We start from the raw sequence: 24,199 nt of genomic DNA, 5'->3' as shown, positions 1-24,199 counted from the left end.
TTTAATTCCCTCCCATTCATTTGTATCCCATAATTTGAAGAATCAGTGGGCAGTCTATATTGCCTCTATACAGTTGGCATCTCTGTAGAAGCATGGTCCAGAGCTCAGCGTCTCTCTAGTACCTTGCATGGTTCATGGTTCCTCATTGTTTACATGCTCCTTGCTCAGTGTACACTGGAAGCTACTTTGCATAAGAGCACTACTAAATTAGACAATGGTAACACAAGCTTTGCTGCTGTATTGCCAGAATATGTTTTATCATGCGAGCATAACTTAAAATTGATGGAATGTGTTACGACCAGTAATTGCCTCTCGATTGACAAACAGCAGTGCTAATGCTCAACAACATCTTTCTGAAATGTGTTTGTAACTAGGGAATGATCGTTGGCACATCTGCTGTTTCCAGTTCTTACACCTTGCAGCAACAGAAGCCATGAGAGCAGCGGTATGGGACTTCATCAACTCTAAGTAGACTCTTTGTATGTACGTAGGCCAGGTTTATTCTTCCTGGGACAGAAGCAAGGAACGGCTGCATGTTGAAGTTAGATATCAAGTTCAGCTAGCTCTCGGCCGGTGATAACTTTAATGGCCGGTGAAGTGTGTGCTGAGGGGTCACAAAGACCCCTCTCTTTTGCAGTCTGTGTCTCAGTGGTTTGCTGAGAGTCCACCTTTTTCAGGCCTGCAGCAAGACAGGGCCACTCACGTCCTAAAACTCAGGGTCCCTGGCACTGGAAGGGGAGCCGAGTTGGGGTCCAGTATGAGAGAAATCACACTTTCTTCTTACACCCTCTTTGCTGTCTCGGGTGAATTGGGCCTCATCCTGGCTGCTGGCTGTGGTGTTTGATGTGACACAAACATGAGGCACAGGAGAGATGGGCGGAGCTGTTGGATGGAGTGCTGCCTAGATGGGGTCTAGATACTGGGTTACGGTAGGTACCTCCAGCATGGAGACAACATAGTAGATAAAGAGACAGGAAACATCTAGGGCATGTCCCCTGAGCTATGTGTTTTGCTGATAATGTAAAGCAAGCTAATAGATATGCACTTTCACTAAGACTGGCACACTGGAAATGAGGAGGAGAGGCAGGGTGGCTGCTAGGCAAGGGTGTTGGCTTTGGAACCGCCATCTTAGATCTAAGTCCTGCCTCTGGCACTGACAGCACCCTGTTCCTGGGGAAATGATTCCAAACTGCTAGGGCTAATCTCTCTGTCTGCAGTGGCACTGACAGACCCCATGTGAGGGCACAGAGATGAGCAGGGAGAGTGGCTGCCCAGCAAGCCTCACTGTGATGGTCAGGTAGGCAGTGACCTTTCTCCCTGTCCTTTGCCGCTTTAAGCAGCTCTAACTACACCCGCCCACGGCATCCTGGATTATGAGTGAGTAATCGCCACAAACCGTCGGAATCTCCACTCATATTGAAATCCATCATTCCATGGCTAAATTTTCCTTCTTCGTTCTGTTTGACTGCCAATTGCTGAGTCAGACTCTCCAGTGTTGTTTTTTCCTTAAAAAAAAAAAAAAAAAAAAAAAAAAAAAAGAAATTTAAAATGAGAATCTTGAAACTATAATTATTCAAAAACATGTCTCCCCTTGGGCCATATATAATAAAATTGGCTTGGGGAGACATGGGATCTTGGTTTATTCACCTTTGCATGTTCAACACAGCACACTACAGCAATTAAGGAAAATAAGCAGCAGGGTGTTCGAAGGAACTTTGACTCTTTCAAACCCTTACAAAGTCTTGGCATTTAGGCTTTGTATACCTAAAGGAACTAGGCCTGGATCCTGGGGGACCAACTTCCCCAGTCACAAAAATGCACACAGACATTTCTCATCACCAGCCCATTCTGAATTAGGAACCCCTGGCTTCATTTTCACTCAGAGAGGAGACATGTCGGGACAGCGTGCGGCTTAGAGAAAGTCTCCGGTAGTCTGGTGACTGACTGCAGAAACGGAACTCAGAGAGCTGTGCCCCCCAGTTGCCACCTCCCCACATGACATCTGCATTGCTCACACAAGGCTAATGAAGACACTTAAGTCTTCCTCACTAACTGCTTGTCAAGGCTTCCTACACCCAATGGAAGTGTCTGTTACTTGGACCACAATTTGATTTGGATTGCTCAGCCCAAATAGTGAGTCTGAAAATTATCTGAGATACTATAGACATAAATTACATGTCAAGCTCACTGAGTCAGTTAAGAGCATGTGGTATGTGTCTTGTGTTTGTGAAGAACATGGTGTTAAAAACTAAAGCTGCTCAAGAAAAAAACTATAATGCTTAATCTCACCCACTCAAGATATTAAACTGCTTCCAAATTAAGAATCCAGTTGACTTTGAGGACAGAAAAAAAAAAAAAAAAAAAAACAAACAAAAAAAACATGCAAGGAGAGGCTGCCTGTGCCCCTCTCAAGTTTTCCGGCCATGCTTTTTTGATAAGGTGGTTCCAAGACAGCGTCAAGAAAGGCAGCCATTGGCTTCCTCAGCTTTTGCTCCAGTCTCTTGACAATTTGCCAGATTGTTGGGGAGAAACTGTCAGGAAGGATAGTGGTGGATCATATTCACTACAGAACCACTCCCCACGGTAAAATGTCCACAGAACGTAAACAGCCACTGGAGATCACTGGGCTGTGGGAAAGCAGCCCAGCAAATTCTGTCACAGAGCACCAACGGGGCACTGAAACCCCTAACACAGCACAGCCTTTATCTTGGCAGACCTCTGGCAATAGCACAATTGTAAGAACTAGGTTAAAATTCCTCTCAAGTCTGTGGCCTCGGAACTCTGTACTCTATTCATCAAAGTCTGTGTCTGACTTGATGGGAAAAACTGACGCTGTCTATCAGCATACAAGGGAAGCTAGTTTACAGTCACTCCCACAGAACCACACGGTCTAAAGCGAAGTAAGTAGACTCTGACCCAGTTTGTTTTGGGTTTGTGATTGCTACTTTTCACAGCTTTGTAACCTCTGGATTTCTTTTTTCTTTTGCCCGAGGGAGTCTCCTGTATGCATTCAGCAGAACTCAGGTGCTCCAAGGATATTAGCTTATAAACTGTTTTCAAAGTTAATGTAGCCATTAGTAGACAGTCTCACACACACACACACACACACACACACACACACACACACACACACATGCAAGCATGCACACACTGGCCTCCATCTACATATGAGAACACCCTGGTCAAAGAAAACATCTCTCCACTTCTTTGAAGGATGAACTGTGTACACACAATACCTATCAAATTTTAAGTTGACATAGAAATAACACTACTGTCTAGAGAATTGTCCCATTTGGATAGAAAGTTTTTCAAACAAAAAAATAGCAAAAATGGAGGCAATCATGTTAGAAAAAGAATTAAGTGTTAAGTGTCTTCTAAGTCCACTTCTACAGATGACCTGCTGACCAAGATGCTAAAACTAAATGAACAGGGAAGCCCTGGTCAGTGTCTGTGGTACCTCTAACTAGCTGCCTCAAATGCACCAGACATATTGAGATGACACAATCAGTCGTGCCCCTCCCACTGGTCAAGAAGTTGTCAGGCAGAGAAAGTAGAGAACAGCATGGCCAGTTCCACATTGTCACTCTTTCTATCGTGACTCTTAAGACATGTGAAGAGGTGACTGGAGGGACCAGGGTGTGTGCAGTCCGTTTCTAGTGAAGGCAGAAGAGAATCCCAATTGGGAAAGCAAAGGATTCCATGCGGAATTCAAAGCTACCGTTGCATTTTACACACGTTTCCCAGGAGTCTGGGTAGATATGGCATTTATCCAGGAACAGACATGGTGAGGACAGCATAGAGATCAGCAAAGGAATGAGCTGGATTTAACATCGTTCCCATCACAAAAGGAGTGAGGTTCAGAGGAGAAAGACTCCGTCAAATGTCATCAACACTGATGATGTGATACAGGCTTCCCACGGCCTTCCTGTCAATTTCACATCTCCTCATCATCTACCTCTAAAGCAGTGGTTCTCAACGCGTGGGTCATGACCCTTTGGTGGTGGTGGTGGTGGGGTCAGCCGACTCTCACAGGGGCTGCCTAAGGTAATTGGAAAACATAAATACTTACAATTCACAACAGTAGCAAAATTACATTATGAAGGAGCAACAAAAGTAATTTATGGTTGGGGGTCACCATGACATGAGGGACTGTACCAAAGGGTCACAGCACGAGGAGGATTGAGAACCCCTGCCTGAAGGGGCTCACATGAGTGTGTGCTATCATTTCCAAGGCTTGCTCATTTGAGAGTATATTCTTTATTTTTAATGCTTCCTTTTACTTTCCACACTTTGAAATACTGCTGAGAATAAAGAAATAAGTTGACCCTCAGCCCTTAGAATTAAATCTTGCCTGAATAGAATCAGCTTTGATAAGAAGATAAACATGAAGGAGTGGGAGCCAGGTGGGGTGGTCACAGGCCTGGTGGTTCCGGGTTTGGGGAGGCTAAGGCAGAGGGGCCACTGTGAGGCTGAGGCTCTCTGGGGGCACACAGTGGGAGGTAAAGATCCAGAGGTACCAGTCAGGCCCCGTCTGTTGTCTGAACAAACCAAAGACAAGAAAGGCTGACCAGGTGGCCTAGAGGTGTGGAAATCACACACAGAAATTTGGGGAACAAACTTTGATGGACAAAGGTCATGATTTTCTACCAACTTCATAAACTCTTTTTCCCTGGGATCAGATTAATAAAATGATATCAATGACAAATTTTATAGAATTTGCTGTGGCATACCTCAGTCTTATGAGCAGTTTTCTAAACCACAGATGTAGGGTACTTAGGATTTTTCTGGCTCTTGATACTATTTAGAAGGGAATCTGAAAGTTCCCTCCCCCATGTAGTCAGAAAGAGGAGCAGCAGCAGCAGAGAGAAGAAACCTTTAAAAATGTTGGCGAAAGTCCCTTCCTTCTGGGGTCATCGCAGAGTTGATGAAAATAATTCCAATAAACAGGTCAAAGTAGAATTTTGGTGCAACTGTAAGTATGAGCCAAACAAAATGACCCATAAATGTCCCTGTTGATTAAAAACGAGCATTTGAACAGCAACCAGATCTCTTTTGGAAACAGAGTCCTATTTGGCTAATCAAGTCTCATGTAAGTCTGCAGGTTTGCTCAGACCAAGGGGGAAATGTTGAGTCAGTTCAAGATTCGGTGAGACTTTTCCTGAACAAAGATCAAGATGATTGTGTCTAGCCCTCAGGGAAGGAAGGCCACAGCTGGAGTCCTGGCACTGGGGTGGTGGAGGGAAAGACTGGGAGCCCAAGGGCAACCTCGCCAATGTAGGGAGTTCCAGGCCAGTGGAACTACAAAGTAGTCCTGGATATCCCAAAACTAAAGGAGTGAAAGAAAGCCATCCATCTCGACCAGAGAGCTCCGGGGCTGAGGGGAGTGATTTTAAATCCCTTCTTGGAGCCTTCGTGCTCACCCAGTCGGCCTTGGGCTGTGTGGTCTTTTCTCTGACGAGCACAATGAAAAAGAGCATTGAGTTCCTTGCATATGACAGCAGACAGTGTTGGGACCCAACAAGAAAGCCAAAACATACCTATACTTTCTATTGGATTGGCAAAAGGTGCCAAGGATTGCCAGGGAAAAGGACATATTAAGATGAGAAAGTCCTTAGGTCAGTCACTTAAGGCATCCTAGTCCAAAGACCCTAATTTTAAAATAGGGTTGAAATGTGTGGGGGAAAGTAAACACGAAAGGAAGGAAGACAGGTACAGCATGCAGGGACCACAGGAATGGCTGTATACTGCAGTTCCCTTTGGTAAAGACAGGAGTAAATGTGATGAAAATAAGATGAGTGTTTTCAGAAATGATGGAATTCTCTCCCTTTTTGATTATCATCTACAGCAATATATTCAATGTTTATATGTGTATGTGTGTGTGTGTGTGTGTGTGTATATATATATATATTTTTTTTTCCTTTTTCATACTTAGGAATGAGTTCAATTATATGTCTGTACTTAGCTGAAAACCAGAGGCTTCCTTCCATTACTGTTACACCAAATTATACAGAACAACTAGAAATTCATGGATAACACAAAGAACAGAGTCCATCTTTGTTGATCTTCCACGGTGCAGTCAAAGGAGAGCAGTGGCTGTACCTGAAGGTTGAGGCCTTTCTACAGTTCTCTGGGCTTAAGTTAAACAGCACAAAGAGAGATAGGTCCTCCATCCCTCTCAGAAACTGAGATTCATATGTGCAGTGAGCATTGCTCCCCACCAGGCAGGCAGACGCAAGGAGTGAGCTGGGCTGTGGGTCAGCTGCCATAATGGACGTCTCTGAAACGCAGCTCCCAGAGGTAAACTCGTAAAAGGCACAGGCGTGTAACGACAAAACAGAGTGTGACTGTCAAATGTTGACCGGGTAGCAGCTAACCCCCTGGCTGCACTCCTTCCTCCCTTCCTTTTTTAATGGTTTACTATACCAATGACACAGAGAATAAAGAGGTAGCAACAAGGTAAAAGGGAATTTTAACCCTCCAATTACGTGACCCTCACAGCACAGCAGGGACATTAGGAGATTATTCATAACATCAGGACTTATCAGCTGGGGATGTCTTCATCTGCTTGCGTGAAGAAGTTTTGTGGATGTCAGTCTGAGCTTCACTCTTGCTTATTGGTCACTGTGCGCTGTAAGATAGCCATCCACCCACATAAACCAACAGCACAAATGGGAGGAAAAAAGAGAACCATAGAAGTATATGGGCCTGCCAACCAAGAGGCCAGATCTATGCCTGTGTGTCCTCTGCTACAGTTAGGTAGAGAATTAGCCTTAGCTAATTCTTCCCGTCCCAAGCCCCAAGGTTGAGATTCAGGTTTGATTGTTGTTGTGCATATGGTCTCCTGGTTTGAAACCTGATAGCCAGCTTTATGACATGTTTCTGGAAGTGTAATTACCTCTACTCAGAAGGCCTGCTTCACCTGGTAATGTGGTCAAAACTCCGGAGGCCTGCTTCACCTGGCAATGTGGTCAAAAGGAAACCCTACGGGAAGTCATGATTCCTTACAAAGTGACTTAAAGTTGAAAGTCAATGGAAAAGTCAGAGTAAATCACAGTTTCTATGTTAGCTTCAAGGTTCAGCTTAGCAATGACAATTGCAAGACAGTAAAATGATTTATGGAGACAACTGACAATCACTATTAATAATTTTAAAATTAATTGTAAAATGTGATACATATTAAAAAGGGTTATGAAGAATATTCAAAAGCTTATATGAAACACTAACTCTGATTTTCATGAAGAAAGAACATCTGGGCATTAAACCTACACACTTGGTGCATGTTTCAGAAGCCATTGCTGTGGGTAGACAACACAGTAACAGCACGGAGCCAGAGTGTGTGTGCTAAGGTACATGTTACAGCACCTTCATTTCTGCAAGAACCAGAATAGCAGAAAGCTGTGGTTAGGGATGGCGATTGCTTGGACCTAGATCAGGCTCGGATTATCCTATCAATATCCTGCTTGTCATGGTTGGGAGTGTGTAAAGGCCCTGAAGAAGTTTGAGAGACAGAAAAGAGACAGCAATCGGTGCCTAAAATGCCCTAAGTGGCTTCCTGTTTTAGGAAAACTGAGACAAGTTCTTGGTGAGGCGTAGAAATTCGGCTGTACGTGGCCAACAGAACACTGACCAACAGTTATGAATTTCAGGTGAAAGACGCCGAATGAAGGTTACCTCAGCGATGGAGCCGTGAGCCCTGCGTATGATTCTGTAGGATGTTTCATCTCTGCGGAGGTGTTTAGGTGTTGGCCACTGGACTACATTAGAGATGCATCCAGGGTCACACGGCAGGTCAGGCTGGTGCTGTTTCCTTGTCTCGGGATCCAGAAAGCCTATGCTCTTATCTGCCTACACTCCGAAAGGCAGGTGTAAGGCCCTTTAAACAAATGTATGCATTCGTGCATTTTCTCTAACTGTTCATCATTTCTCAAAAGCTACTCGCTACTCCACTCCAGCCTTGTAGGCAGGCACTCCATACACATGGAAATGCGGGATGAAAGTGCAGGCTGTACACTTATAATCATTGTCTTAAGTTCCAGGAATAGGCTGCAAGCAAAACAAACAGTGGTTCTTCAGCTCTGTTCTCTATCTGGGAGGGTGCTTGTGGACTGAGGCACTTCATAAACAACACAGTTGGCTATCTAAGTCTATCAAGACTAATCTATTCTTTGATACAAAAGCCAAGTGTGCCACTCACAGAAAAGTCACTCTGAGAAGTATGTCAAAAATAAACGATTCACCACAAAGCTGCACAGGAGCACTGCCCCTCAAAACTGCGACATTGCTCGCTTACCGTCTCAGAGTCTGTGGTGCGTGTGTGAGGAAGACATGAGGCCACAGAGGAAACACTGAACCCAGGACTTCACACGTCTGTGTGCCCAGCTAGTCAAGATACAACCAACGTCTAGGAGGAGGTTGGCCACTCTTGCACACCACTGCAGGCACGCGTGCTACTTCCAACCAGAAGGGTTAATGGGAAACGCATGGGTGGCCAACAGAAAAGATAATATAACTCTCACTCTGCATATGACATGGGTGTGTATTGGGGGTGCACAAAAGCACATATAGAATTAGAATGCTGGGCAATGATAATTGTTTTATAAACAATGTGCGGCTCACACACTGGAGTACAGAAACGGACTGGATTTTTCTCTTTAATTTTTCCTTTGCGTGGAATAAAGGCTATGAAACTGTCAGCATTCTTGTGAATGTGACCTGGGTAGCCAGCATTTACTTCGGTTGGATAAATTGAATTAGACTGTGCTATAGAGTCATAGGCCTGGTCCAGAAATGCTGGGTGTGATGAATAGAAGCCAGCACGTTATGGTTATAGTTCACTTTTCAATTATATGTGGTAGTTTTAGGTGAAGAGGAAAACAAAGATTGAAAAAAAAAAACACTTAAAATCTCATTTTAATGAACAGCAAAAACTTTACTCCATAGTTTAGCAGAACTGCTGGGAATGCAATGTAAATAAGATTTGCTATGTTCTTACTGGTTTTATTGTTCTTTCCTAGGAGAGGGGCCAGTGTAGGGGGAAGGGAAGAGCTAAGAAGGGAGATGAGCCAGAAACAGAGATGGGTCTGGGCTGTCTACTAACTTGGGAGGTGCTAACCTATTACATGTATTTTCTTATGATTTAAGCTTTAAGAGACTCTGCTAAAGCATATGCACTCCCAACAAAGGGACACCAGCTGAGCATATAGGTACAGGATCCTTCCCTAAAGTCCTTGGTGGTCTATCGGAAAAAAAGAGTTTAAGCGCAACGCCCCAAAACTGATCTAGCATTCAAGTTCCTCCAGTCTTCTCAATGGTCATCTTTTTTATTTTTTCTTTTTAAAGAGCATGTGTGGAAACACTGAAAAATGTGAAGGCACAAAATACAAACCAATAGGCATTATCCATTACTGCTCCCATGACTCATGGGAGGAGGTAAGGATTTCTCATTTGTAATAGAGGGGTGAGGTGTATCTGTAAAGATCTTCATCTTTTACAATAAATGCTAAAGTTTGATATTTTTTTCTTGATAGCTCTACTTCACACTGGCAAGGTCAACTTTAAAAGGTCAATAGGGAGTGGACGTACTATGTACACAGGGTGTTTATGTTTATCTGTGTCTTCCTGTGGAAGAGGCTTAAGGGAGAATGAGTTTTAGGAGGATAAGGGGACAGATGGGGAAGACTGGCAGCAGCTGAAGCCAGTCTTTACTCGCATAAAATCCAGGACCTCTACATAGGCAGATTTATAATCCCATCACCTTGGTACAGACACTGTTTATATTGTTATATATTCTTTTTATCTCTGCATTACTTCATGTACTCTTATGGTATCTAGAATATTCTCTATACAGTGTTGCCAGGAACGCTATTATTAGCATCTGCTCATCCCCGGAAATGAAGAGACAGTTTCAATCACCAGGATGGCAGGGTGGGAGTCGCTCTGAAATCCCAGTGTGGCACATCTCGTGAGTTTTATTTTATTGGGCCATTCTGCCCTAACCTCTCTAACCAGAATGATGTAAAGAACACAAGACACTCTGTTTGAAAACATGCACAGCTTTTCTAGGCTTGAAAATTAAACCATAAAAAGTTTACTGAAAAAAAAAAAAAAAAACCTTTAAAAAGCTCCTTAAAAACTCCCAGCATAATTGCTCCCCACCAGGCGTGGGCACTTGCTAGCTGCATGTAGTGGCACGGTGACAAATGTATCAAAACTGAGTGCAGGCTTTACTAGGAGAAAGAAAAAGTCTTCCACTGGCCATCTGTGAAAATAAGGCATGTGGCCATTAAATGCAGAGGCTGTAAATATACACAAACTCCATGAAGCAAATGGCAAAAAAGGACCAAACTTCAAACTCAAACAAATCAAAATGTTTAATGCATAGTTACCACTGCTGGAGGAAACAGCTCTGATCTTTGCAGTCTGTAAACTCGGCATGTATTTCAATTAAATACCCCCAGAAAGGAGAGAGAGAGAGGGAGAGAAAGAAAGGAAAAAGATGCAGAAGAAAGCCGCCTGGAACAAAAGGCTGTCGATGGTCTGCACTCAGTTTCCGGAGACAACAGCCCTTTACCTGGCACTGGCTGTCAAGGATGGGGATCGCAGTTATCAAGAGGCTGACACAGAAGAGGACGGATGGGCGATGACAGAATTCCAATGCGCCATTTTTTTTTTTTTGTGTGTGTGTGTGTGTGTGTGTGTGTGTGTGTGTGTCCTGGCTTTTTGAAAACTGGCTGTTCTATGCTGATAATATTCACTGAAGGGTTTCTTCCTGCTCCTGTCCCATAAGAAGGGCTCTCTGGCTAAGAAGCTGAGAAGCAGAAGGTTTTGTAAATGAAAAACAAAAGCAAAAGAGACCTAAAGTTCAGATGGTGCCACACACGTGGAAGGCTGGGCTGGTTTCTCTAAGGATCAGGGGCCCAGAGGGTACGGCCCTGACCCTTGCCGTACATACATGTGCGGAGGACAGAGCCGCCATCAGAAAAAGCGATGATTCACCTTTGGACTTTATGTGTCTTTTAATTAAAGTCACTAAGTCATTAAATACAAATGTAAAGATTAAGGTAACATTGATGCACTTTCATACAAGAAAAGTATTAATTGCTTGTGTTACTTCTGTTATTTTAATTGGTTCCTTGGCAAATTCTAAGCACAGGATTAAAAAGATCACGTTCGTCTCTCTCCTCTCTCTCCTTCTCTCTCTCTCTCTCTCTCTCACACACACACACAGCTAATAAAATCTCCTGATTTAAGTTGCAGACTCAGAAGGCTCTCCCTTCTTTCATCTTCCAAAGGGCTTGCTGGCCGAGCCTACCTCCTTCGCAAAGCTATTCTCCAACAATTGACAAATACAGTCCCAATTTTGCCTCTATGATTCATTTCAGCTCACAGCAATATTTACAACAGCTGTCTAGAGACTATTAATTGAAGCATCTTCCACTGAGTGGAGATGCCTGCATGCTCCTTCCCGCTCACTATTTCAAAGGGACGCCCCAGCTCGGAGTCCTCGCAGGCCTTCCCCTTATCTCTGGAAGGAGCGTGTGTCAGATAACTCTCCTAGATTTCACTGTGTCAGTTTCTGAAGCGCTCACACGCCTGCCTCATCCATCAGATGGCTGGAGAAGCCCCCTTGAGTGTGGGAAATAGAGATGTAAAATTATCACAGGTGTGCCATCGGATTCATTCACTGCCACTTGTAGCTAATGCTCTCAAGCCACATGATTTTTTTTTTTTCATTATTAAATACCTGCATTAAGTCAACCTTGGTCACTGTCAGTTCAGGTTTGTTACTCTGTTAGAGGGAAAGAAATGGGTTGGCAACAGCAGAAAAGAAGACCCTGAGGGGGAAGATCCTAAGTGTGACAGGAATAGCACCAGCCTGTTTGCAGAGGACCCTGCCTCTTCTGGGTAGGGCTCCTAGATCTGATGCCCATCCCTCTCAAGAGAATTGTCATTTAGAACAAGCGCATTGCTGACCGCCACATTCACCTCACTCTACAGAAAGTGGCCAAAGATTTTTCCTGAGCTTCGCAGGCATTCTCCTAGCAGCTATTTGCAATTGTAGACTAATTCCCAGCAAGTATAAATGTTGCGAGGACAGGGAGCGTAGGCCATCTTTGGTAGGTAAATTCTCAGCTTTCAGAACAAAATGCATACATTTACAGCCTTGCCTTCCTTCCTTTGCAGGAGAAAAGCAGGACAGAAGTCTGTCGCGGCATGTATGGTGGCATGGATTCTGACACTGTTTTCCTGCTGTGTCCACACTTTAACGTTATAAACCATTGTGAGCCATGGGTGAGCCATGAGGCGTGTGGTGCTGGAAGAGCGGGATTTGGGGGGGCGATGAGTATGAACAACAACCCAGCCTGATAGACACACCACCTGAGACCTCCAATGGTATTTTTATAGTGTGGCAGGGTTGATGCCTGCCTTTCCTACCCAATACCTACTAGACACTTCCTTTTTGCTCTACAAAGATCACCTTTGATGTCAAAATGGTCAAAATGTCCCCTGATCTCAGGAAAGAGATACCCTCCATTGCAGAAAAGGATCTGGGACCAACGCAAAGCACTCTGCTTGCTCTTGACCAGGAGCTTCCTTAAATTCACAGACCCACTTGTAGCCAAAGGGATGCCTGTGGTGCTGAGGGAGGCCCAGGTAAAGGGAGAGTGACTTAGCAAAGAGAAAAATCTCATCTCCCTGAAGTCAGCCTAGGTCTAGGTACACCAACTGTCTTGTGACCCAGAAAGGAAAATCAAGAGTCACAGCTATTTCAACCCAGATGCCATGGAGCCGCTAGACAATGGGTGAGCAGATCTTGCATCTGAACACTCTTATTTTTGATAGTGATTAAACACTGTTCATGTTCCTGCGCTTAGATTCCCTCCTGTGTGTTGAAAAATGTGTTCCAAATACATGACAGCATGGGGTTTGCTCTTCCCAGTAAAACTGTATTTGGGAGGAGAGAAACGATATGGCAACCTTCTGGTCAGCCTCTCCTGTCAGGTGTGTGCTGAAGTCTACTGTGGTCAGACTGCTTGCTGGGATCAGCACAATACCAAACCAGGCTCTTGTGATCTGCCTGGCATACAGATGCTGCCAAGTCCAGGCCAGAAGCCTGCTAGCCCCTTGCCTGTGCTGTCAAGGCCAAGCCCCATCTGTGTCGAGGAAACACAGCTTTCAACCCTCCTGTTTCTTCCTACCTAGAGGCCTCCGTTTCCACCCTCAACACTGGGGTTTGTGCTACAGTGTCATCTGCAGCAGAGTTCTGTGGCAGAAGATAACATTATTTGAATATACAATCAGTCTATAATTAACCAGAGATGACAATTATAAATAACACTGTGTCCCAGAGTTTCCAAGAAACCTGACACACACAGTTCTTGGGTATGTTGAAACACTTCCAAGAAAAGTAAAGGAGTGAAAAATCTTTTAGAAGTCTTCAATTAAAATGCGTTTCAGTAAAAACGACTTTCGTAATGTGTTTGGGTATATATCACCCAGCAAACATTTGTCCTTGTCTTCACACCTCTAATTGTTTTCACTGGCCAATTACAGCTACGCAGAATCGAGACCTTCTCCTTGGGACATCCGGGTTTGCACATGTGAAGAAGAGTCGGTGCGCACATGGACTGTGCACCCGAGGGAACAAATCTCCAGCATAGGACTTTAATTATCTGGATCTTGGGCCAGATACCAGCTTCCCTGTGGATCCAGGTGCAGTGTAATGCTGGGGTTCGTTCTTCCCAGTCCCCTCTGCTCTGTCCCTAGTCCTTTCATCCTTCTGCCTTACCTCTGTCTGCTTAGTTATCACCAACTTTGTGTGTATGTGTATAAGCACAAGTATTTGCACGCCCATATGTATATATATTGTGTGTGTGTGTGCGCACATGTGACTGTGTGCACATGAATTTGGGTGTCTTGAGAGGGCAGAAGAAGTATGGCTCTCCTGGAGCTGGAGTTCCAGGCTGTTGTCTCTGATGTGTGCTGGGCGCCAGCACTGGTCCTCCCTGAAAGCAGCAAGCCCTGGTAACTGCAGTGCAATCTCTCTCACCCCAGGACCATTACTTGCGAGAGCAAATAACATTCTTTGGGGAGTTCAAATGGGCACAGGGAAATGCTAGCGAAAAATGCAAAAGGACATTACCTCACTGTTCTGCTGAAGCCTTTCTTCAAGAATTACAGTAGGTTTCACGCTAAGTGCCAACCTCGAGGTGAACGGACCTCAGAAGAAGGTGCATAATTACAAGAAGCTGGTGGGAAGACCAGTGAGGTAGAGGGTACTTCTTCATGAAGTATGGTAGGCAGCTTTGTGGTCTCCCATAAGTAACTAATAGGAGGTGCTAAGGAGCCTGGGTTCTGGACTCTCACACAAAAATAGGCAGTTAATACACTAATAATTTTACTAAAGCTGCCAGATTAGATCATATTTTATGGCTCAAAACTGACCCCTCAACATGCAGCAAGTCTGTAACACACAGCAGATGTGAATGTTGAATAATCACCTATTGCATACAGTAGGTGTGACTATTAATTATCACTTAATACACAGTAGGTGTAAATGTTGAATAATCGCTTATTACACAGTATGAATGTTGAATAACTTATTACACACAGTAGGTAATACTGAATACTGAATACTGAATAATTGCCTATCACACACAGTAGGTTTGAATGTTGAATAAGCACTCAAAGATGCAGGTTTGACATCGTCCTTCACCTTCCCACAGGTTATAGAGACATAGGTTGATCAGTGCAGAACTGACACCCAGGCTTGTCCAACAAAAAAGGCAGCAAGCAAGCATGATGGCACCTGCTGCCATGCACTGCAGCACGCTCAGAGTCCACCTGTGGTGCTGCCAGCCCATACGGAAGCTGACCAGCCCCTCTGGCTGTGTTCTCTTATAGAAAGAATGTGTCACATTGTCACGGTAGAGAGAAAGGTTCCATTTTCATAACTTAAATTTTCCACTTCAAAACCCAATAAAGATGCAAGACCGAGTTCTAGGTTAGAGAGAGATGGTTCTGGGCTCAAGAGGACACCCTTGCAGAGGACCCAAGCGGTACCCAGCACCCGATCTGGGTGGTGCACAACTCCCTGTAACTTCAGCTCCCGCTCTCTGTGTGCACTCGTACTCACATGCGCATCCATACAGACTCACACTCACACATACTCATACATTTGCCTAATTATAACATTTTAAAAATAAACTCAAAAGATAAAAACATTAAGAAGATTTTGCAGCCAATCAGTAACGAGCCTCAGGTTGATGGTGTTGATGCAGCCGGCCGAAGAGCTTGGTAGCAGTGATGGTGACTCAGCTGGCCAACAAGAACTGGCAGGTTGTGATTTCAAAAATAGATTTTAACAAACTGATGTTACCGCTCTACCAAGGAGGAAGGGGAGTTGAAGGAGTGTCTCCCCAAAAAGGCAACACCATGCCTGCCACTCAAACAGGAGGTGGTAAGCAGAGAGGTAAAAGCAAACGCCCCTGGGTTCGGATTCGGATGAGAAGTAAGGCCCCGTGCCATGGATGAGCCTGGACTGGAGTGGGCGCAGGGGCCGTGCTGCTGTTGCTTAATCAAAAGGCTTTGGAGTCACCAAAGCCAACGCCGGAGCACGCATGGGAGCGACAGCTGATCTGCATTAGAGAAGATTAACTCGCGTTGCCGTGGTGGAGGGCCCGGGATTATTTTATGTACTCCTGTTGCCTTACAAGCCGTCAGCACAATTATTGCCCTCGATGTGAATGACTGATCTGTAACCACAGCTAAACAGCTTGCTGCTGAGGGGCTTCAGGAACTTCATGAAGATGGATTTCCATACCATCAAAGTGCTTTTAATGGGCTCCCCGATCCAACCACAAGGCCTATTTTGCAAGTATATAGAATTCGGGATGAAGGCTTCCTGTCCAAAAGGATTTGGTCGGTTGTCACTTGACAATTCCCAGCTAGCACAAGGGAGGCGGCTGGAGGGGGGCGGGGATAGGTAGAGTTGTCTGTGCTTCGGAGGATTAAAAACGGGGGGGGGGGCTTACAGATGTTCACAGAGTGCAACCAACTGCTGCATCCACAGCTGAATTCAAAGCGCTTAACAAATAGCGGCAATTTAGCTATGTTTGCGAGGAATAGCTCCCGTCACTTTGCGTTAGCATCTGGCCGAGTGTTAAACTCATTTCTACGCAGGGAGCAGAGGAGAGAGTTTCTTGCTGGAGCGTCCTTTCAAGAATGTTTAAATATTTGAATATAAATCCCTTTCTGCTTGCTATCATCATCTCTTAGGGCTGCCACCTTGCTTCTTTCTGCCATCTCTTCGAGTCCTCTCATCTCACTTAGACTACAAGGACTGTGAGCACTGCTGGCCTGTGGACCGAGTCCGTCCATGCTGCCGCCTCTGGAGACAGCAGCAGCTGGCGAGGGCCAGGTCCCAAGTTCACCTATGCTGTACTCAGGGAACTTACCCACCCAGTTCCACAGATGACTTGGCAAACCAAAGAACCACCCATGGGAGCACGCTGCCCACCAGAGGAGTTGCTGTGGGGCTTTGCTGCTCCTCAGGAGAACGGACTTGTAGCCCCACCCCCTCATCTACAGCAGCATTAGGATGATAAGTGTTCAGTCACCATTCAACATTTTCATTCAGAGACTACCTAAAGGAGTACACCACTCCAAGCACGCCACAGTCACATTTTCCCCCCGAAGCAAAACAAAGCTAACCCGAGAATAAAGAGGCAGGAAGCCACCCTGTCTCTGGCTAGTTCAGAAGCTCTGCTGGCTTTGGGTAGAACACAGAAGGTCAAAGCATATTTTGTGTCATGATGAAGTCAAACTTTCCAATTCTGAGTCCCTAACACTTGTCAGTGGCAACATTATGACAGGCTTTGGAGGCAGGGTATCAGCCAAGCTTAGGCTGACGAAAGAAGATTCCGTGTTTTCAAATCCAGCTGATGCCCAAATACAAGCGAAGCATCTCTGGAAGGCAGAACTTCCCCTCAGATGCAGCATTTCAAATGCCACTTCATTTTAATACACACTGGCAGCCGAAGGGGCCAGGCTCGTCCTCAGTAAGGTCCGGGGAAGCACTGCCTTCTAATGCTTGGGTGGGCCCAGGAGCTCCTGTTTGATGGGGGAAGGGACAAGGAAGAAGGGATGGGAGAAAGGCAAGTGCCCAGGTGCTTGCTCACAGCAGCTGAGAGAGCAGGGTGCTGCCCACTGACCTTCTCTGTCCGGCAATTGTTGAGACCTATGCTATTCACGACGGCCACCTTCCCGTCCAGCGCCTGCTGCTCCCGCCTGAGCTGCTCCTTCATCTGGCGAGCCTCTTGTATTGCCTTGGTGACAGCATCATGGTCATTTAAATAACCTGGGGAATGAGACACGACAGATATACAAGGTGCACAGAGGAGGAAGAGGCTGACTTTCGGTGGATGTCGACGTTACTTATGTAGGGGGGTGGGGATCGTGGCTAGATTCTGGCAGGTCCTAATGTCTTCATAAAAGTCATCTGAAATAAATGATTGAGTGAACGCGCAGTCAGTGAGGTGATGAAGGATGCACACAGTCATGGATGAAAACACTGCCAAACATCCACAGTCAGAAAATAAAAAATAAAATGCTTATGCCATGTCTGCTTGCTTTTAAATAACTACAAATTTAAAATAAAATTTTATCTAAGTTTTTAAAGTTAATACCTGAGTATGTCTTGAAGATTGAATTTGTTTTGAACCATCCACACTTTGTGTGTGTGCGTGTGTGTGTGTGTGAGTGCGAGTCCAGTACCCACAGAGGCAAGAAGATGGGAGTCCCTGTAGCTGGACCCACAGGTGGCTATGAACCATGTAACACTGCTACTGGGAACCAAACTTGGGTGCTTTGCAAGAGTAATATATGCTCTTCACCATGGATCCATCTTCCTAGCCCCCAGACTAGAGTATTCCAAAGCATAAAAATACAAAATGCAGAGGCCATGTCCATTCTAGTGTAAGATCTGTGTGCTGGCAATTGCTCCTATGATTGCCAAGTCTCTGGGAGATCAGAAAATTCAGGTCAGAGTTTGTGGCTAGTACACCCAGGCCTGTGACAGACAGGTGGAATAAATCATCATTAGCCAACTGGGAAGAAGGGCTCCCCCAGCCCGTGCCCCTGTAAATCCACTTGCTGTGGAAATGAACTACAGGTGGCAGCGGTTTGCTGCGCTCTGAACTCCAGAGAGTGAGGAGATTAGACCAGAAGCAGAGAATGTGATGGGACCCGAAGTTGGTCGGACATGGCGGGTGCTGTTAACTCCACTCTCACTTAACCCAGGCTTCATGAGAGGGCTGAGTGGCCAGCTTGGGTTTGAAAGTCCCCGACTAGGGCTGAGTGAAGGATGCTGAAGGAAGGAGTGTGGCGCTAAGAACCTGAGCTCGCTGAACTGCTGGTCTCTACTTACGCATGTGCATTACTGTGCAGAGTTGGGTTATTATAGGGGTAAGAGAGAACTGAGGAAAACCCCAGCACATTTCACAGATATTTAAAGGATGGCTAATATTTAGTTGCTCTCCCTCCCTGTCTTTTAACTGGGGCATCAAATGGCATCAGATAGATCTGTAATATGAAATTGCCCAGAAAAGGGACTTGTTTGTGACATGAGGCTAAATCTAACCAGATCCGTTGGTGAGCCGTGACAGATGGAGGGCTGTGAGACAGAAGGCAGACACTAATCACACATAAAATGACCGGCTTGCCTCAACATGTTCCACGAATTCCAGCAAACTTTACACCCTAATCCATTTTTAGAACAAAAAACATCTGGGCCATAAATCCTCTAATCTGCCAAAACACGCTATTAAAGCCCACGATTTGTTGAAAAACACTAAGATTAAAGAAAGGAAATATAAAATGGCTAGCTGCCGCACTACCAAAGTGTTATTAATACTCTTTCTTTGTGTCATTATGAATGTGCTGGTACTAAAGAGCCTTGTCTAATCATGCCAGATTACACAGCCTCATTGCACAGTTCTTCTGTCTGACCCACTGATTGCCAAAACACATCAACTATTTTCTTGCTGCTTAAAAATTCTACTGAGAGTGCTGATGGGAGGTCGATGCAGTGTTCTGGTGAGGACAGTTCCCCAGTGGTCCCAGCCTTCCTCGTCACAGGCTAGTCCTGGTCCTGTCATTTTCCTGGGTCCCTCAGTAGGTTTCAGATGAAGTCATATGGGGCGGTAGGCCTTGAGAGTGATTACTGTGCTTCTCAGAAGTAATCACTGGAATGGATCCAAATGACAAATGCTGTTTCAGATGCACAGAATGTTTAGACTGAGGATGACTTAGGGCGATGATCTGCTGCTGACGGCGGACCTCTTCCCTGCTGCTATCCTCAGCATCCTGAACAATCCTCTCAATGTCTTATTCCTTCATGCATCTTGACCTGCTGTACCCTGGGGAGAAATCCAGCCCTTCGGTGATGGGCTTGGGTGTGTTTATTTAGTCAGACCCTCAGAGGACCAGACTGCTTGTCCTGGCCCCTGACCTGTCTCTACTCAACCTGGAGATATGTGCCTTTTAAGCTCTATTTAGTCTCTCTATGGTCTGTTTAGCTTCCCCACAACACAAATATATTTGAAATGGTTTAGCACATGGCTTTGAATAAAAGAATGAATTCTTTAAGCTTTTTACAGACTGCCAAGATAGCGCCTAGCAGGAAAACAGTTACTATGAACACAGGCAGAAGTCAAATGATGACAAGGTGAGCAGCTTAAACCTATGTGCAACAAACGCCACTTCAGCTTTGAGGATGGTGGGTTCAGGTTCAAATAGGTACTGGCTCAAAAGCAGACATTGCTTTTAGAGAGCCTGGAGCTCCAGGAGTAATGCCATGTTAGATTCTAGAATTGCTATCTGCTCCGCTAAATCTTACTTATGTGTTCCAGAGGTCAACCACAGCATAGTTTTGTTCACCTTGTCTTTATGGGTTCATCTTGTCATGCTCAGCTAACACCTTTTTTGACCTGCTGGGTCCCCTGTCAACCCATGTTTTTGCCATAGATTCCAGAAAGAATGCTTGGGTAAGATGTATCATTCTCGTGTGTGTGTGTGTGTGTGTGTGTGTGTGTGTGTGTATACCTTAACTGTGGATAACAGTATATAACCTTCCCACCCTCACCTCCTCTCCTACTTCCTAACTTCAGTTCTGTCTCCTTCATTGAAAATGGTAACCTTCTTTCCAGTTATTGAAAATGCCCTAGACCCAAGTTCCAGATTTCTCTTGCTTCCCATTTATGTTTCTTACATTTAGATCATCTTCCCACTTACCCCAGCTTTAAGTGTGAGAGGGCACCTTCTCCCTCCATACAAGCAAATAAAGTTGTTCCCTGACCTTTATTTTTAAATCTGGCTCTTCCCTCTGTACATGAGACTTCTCCCCAGTGTTCCAGACACCCTTTCCAGTTCTCTCTTTATTCTCCGGCTGGAGCCAGCATCCCAGTGCTGCTGCCTCTGGCCTCAGGGTCGCTGGACTTCAAAGCATTCTCCCTTCTCCCAGCATGCTTTCCCTGGGCACTGCACAGTATGACGCCTGCTCCCTCTGCATGGCCAGGCTGCATGTTCCTCTCCTTGCCACCCTTTCTGCTCTCTCTTTGCCACTGTATTTTTGTCCCAGAAAAGTTTCTTTCCCTGTTCCTTAAATTTTGGTGCAACTTCTCCATCAATAAGGTGAAAATGCAGTCTGCATTACACAAGCCAGAACCAAGACCATGGCTTGGTCACACACCAGTCCTTCAAGCTGTCTCAAGTTTCCTACAGTTGCTTCCTTGCTTAAATGTGGATGACACAGCATTAGCAAACTGTCAAGAGCAACTGAGCTAGCACAGTCTCCAGGTACAACCACTGTCCCATGACAGCATTCACTATCACTTTGTCTCCAGCGTGGCCTGGTGAAAGGAGTGGACTCGCCAGAGTGGATTCTGACGGATCTGGGTTCTGCTGATGGGACGTGTGAGAGCTGACAGACTAACAATCACACTGGCCCCCTTTCTTCTCAGCTGTAAAACGAGTGCAACATTGATGGGAGGACAGGGAAGACACGCGGGAGGGAAGACATTTGGCTAAGAGCAGCCACTTCATCCTGCTAGCTTCTCTTTCGTTTGCCCTCTCGCATCCCGCTGGGCTCTCATGCTGGGACCTCGGTCATTATAGTGAAAACTCTGAAGGACGGGCATGCCAAGGTTGCTGCAGACAGTCATGCGTGGGTGTGGGATGTTACACAGGGGGAGAAAGGACTTGCCTGGACACACAGGCCGTGGGTGTGATCCCCAGCGCTAAGCGAATAAGCAGACAGAAGTTCAATTAAATGCAAGGCTGCCTACTTAGTTCAACATGGCACTCCAAAATGGCTGCTGGATAAGTGATATTCTGTTTTTGTTTGTTTGTTTTTGTTGTTGCTTATAAATTTAGGCAGTGCTTACGTCTATAGGAAGGATTTCAAGAGAGTATATGTGTATGCACGTTTAACAAATTTCTAGGAGGAAAATTTGAGGGCTAAAGACAGTACAACTTCTAGTTAATATTTTAAATGAGGTAACTAGTGTTTTACCTTCACTGCTAAAAACAAACAATCAAAAAAAAAAAACCTAAAAAATTCTTCCCTCTCTGTATCTTCTTCCTTCCCTCACTGTCTCTCTGTCTCTGTCTGTGTCTCTCCTTTGTGTGTGCGAGTGTGCAAGCACAAGTATAAAGGCGTGCTGGGGTGACCATGTGGGTGGAAGTCAGTGCAATTTCCGGGGTCATCTGGAAGGTGCCATCTACCGTAATTGTTTAGACATGGTTTACCTCAGCTTGGATCATGTGACAAGGTGAGGCTGGCATTTTTCCCAATGTGGGCTGTAGGGACTGAATATGGGTTTTCATGTTTACAAGGTGGGCACTTGACTGACGGGACCATTTGCCTAGCCTGCAACCTATGTTCTTAAATATTTCTCTAAGAATTGAAAGGTTAGCCTCCAAACTATAGCTGCGAACACAACGAAGACAAAGAAACAACTATTGGCTTCAAACCCTAGTGTATATGTGAGTATGTGTGCTTGTGTGTATGGTGTGTGTGTGTGTTTATGTGTAGTGTATGTGTATGTGCATGAATACGTGTGTGCTTATGTGTACATCTGTGTGTGTGTGTATCCGTGTATATGTCTGTGGATGTTTGTAGATGTATCTATGTCTGTGTGTATGTTTATATATGTGCGTATGTGTATGTATGTGTGTCTATGTATATCCTCCCACTCAACTTCTCTACCTGCATGCCCTAAGAGCCCTGAAATTTAGCCTGTGTATCTTGGAAGTCCGAATCCTCCTGCCTCAGGCTGTCCTTCCTACCTTCCACAGACCTTTCCAGGTGCTGACCCCATCACTTGGTTATTAGAATCTCTACCTTATCTGGATGACAGTCAGTCAAATCTCCTTGTTGTGTGTGCATTCCTCGGCTCTTAAATTTGCTTCCCCATCTCCCATGGTCCCACTTTCCCTAAAGCCACCCCATCCTCCATTCAGGCCAATCCAGTCCTTTTTTTTCCTGGTTTTCTATATCTTCATACTATGTTTCCAGAGACTGTCTTTCCTCTGCTTCCAGAGGAAGTATTTGGATGTGAAAACATCTGCTTAAAAACCCATCTTTTGCTACCGTTGTGCTTAAAGTAGCATTTCATGAAATGATGACTGGTCATTGCAAGGAAAAATTCCATGTTCAAAGTAATAGAGTTGAAGTATGTCTTCAGAGTTTTGGCTGCACTTACGTGCCTTGCCAGTCTTCAAGAGGTAATGCCAAACTTCAGCCTTGCCTGTACACAGTACAACTTTGAAAACTCTGTAATGTTTTTCCCCAAATCGTGGTTCGGGGATAAGCCCCGAGCGCTCCATCAGGGCCTAAAAGTGTTGTCAGATGTTGGATCTCCCCCTCCCCGCCCCATGTCTATCTCTTGGGAGTTCCTGGTTGAGTTGCAAAGGGACAGTGCCGCTGTCCAAAGGCTTTCCCAATTCTTGCCTCCACAAATTCCTCATCTGCTGACACGTTCACCCTCTCTGCTGTGACTGGGAACTGACTCAGGCATTATTCTATCTGTTCGGACTCTGAGAGAGCCCTGACAGGCCCCAGGCGAGTTCTGGGCAGCCGGCTTAGCTACTTCTTTGAAGCCTTGTAAATGCTTTCCTCCTCACAGGGGCCTGCATTTCCCTAAGCCTGTGGCTTCAGCTTGTCAGTTCACAAACTACTTGAGGACATTTCAAAATATTTTATTCTTTGTTCAATTCTCTTTCTCTCCCTCGTGTGTGTGTGTGTGTGTGTGTGTGTGTGTGAGAGAGAGAGAGAGAGAGAGAGAGAGACAGAGAGAGAATATGCATGCATGCACTTGTACTCAAAACACAGAAGAGGGCATTGGCTCTCCTCAAGCTGCAGTTACAGGCAGTGAGGCTCCTGGTGTGGCTGCTGGAAATACAACTCTGGTTCTCTGCAAGAGCAGCAAATGCTTTCAACCACTGAACCCCCTTCCCCAAGGTGTATGTGTATGTGTGTATGTGTGTGTGTGTGTGTGGTGTTTGTTTGGCTTTTGGTTTTTGGACTTTCATTTCATTGTCCCATCACAATGTTACTTTGAAGGAATATGCACGTATTTCTGTGAGTACGTGCTACTCTGCAATTCCAAGCTCATTTTAATGAAAAGGTTCCTTGCATGACACACAACTGTTAAAAGTCTATGGAGTTAGCAGATACATCAAGCTAAGACAGATTATTAATTATCATGTGTACATTTTGGGTAAAATAGTTTGATTTTTTAAAAATTACATTTATTTAGTGTGTGCATGTGTGATTGCATGTACATATATATGTTTGAGAACTGCAGCACATGTGTGGGGTATAAAGATAACTTACAGTAGGAAGTTCTCTCTTCCCATCTTATAGATCCCAGGAATTGAACTCGGGTCTCCAGGCTTAGGGGGCTCTCTCGTTCACTGACTCCATTAAAAAAAATCCTAGTTCCATATACAGGTCTCACATGCCGCTCCACAGCCTTTTCTGTCTTTGACATCAGTTATCAGATCTCAGCCCCGAATTCACAATAGCTACTCCTTCATGCGAGGGAGTCTCAGTTAGGCCAGGAACGTGACAAGCATCTACGAGATGTGAAGTGCCACGCACATGTCAGCTATTTCCAGATGTGGTAGGACAATACCG

The 24,199-nt window shown here is 45.1% G+C and overlaps 1 protein-coding gene across 7 annotated transcripts in view; it reads right to left on the bottom strand.

The window, feature by feature from the left end:
- The window catches only part of Sox5 (SRY-box transcription factor 5), a 367,386-nt gene that overhangs the window by 12,294 nt on the left and 330,893 nt on the right, over nucleotides 1–24,199 (bottom strand). For all 7 annotated transcript variants that reach the window (XM_055605653.1, XM_055605658.1, XM_055605654.1 and 4 more), the window contains 2 exons: nucleotides 17,214–17,359; nucleotides 1,397–1,505 (listed from right to left, as the gene is read on the bottom strand). In XM_055605653.1, coding sequence (XP_055461628.1) covers nucleotides 1,397–1,505; nucleotides 17,214–17,359 — 255 coding nt within the window. The remainder of the gene's footprint in view (nucleotides 1–1,396; nucleotides 1,506–17,213; nucleotides 17,360–24,199) is intronic.

Source organism: Psammomys obesus, unplaced genomic scaffold (genome assembly GCF_907164565.1).
Source record: "Psammomys obesus unplaced genomic scaffold, mPsaObe1.curated_primary_1811, whole genome shotgun sequence".
NCBI lineage: Eukaryota > Metazoa > Chordata > Mammalia > Rodentia > Muridae > Psammomys > Psammomys obesus.
Note: the sequence above shows the minus strand (reverse complement) of the source record. Positions and strands in the feature narration are given on the sequence as shown.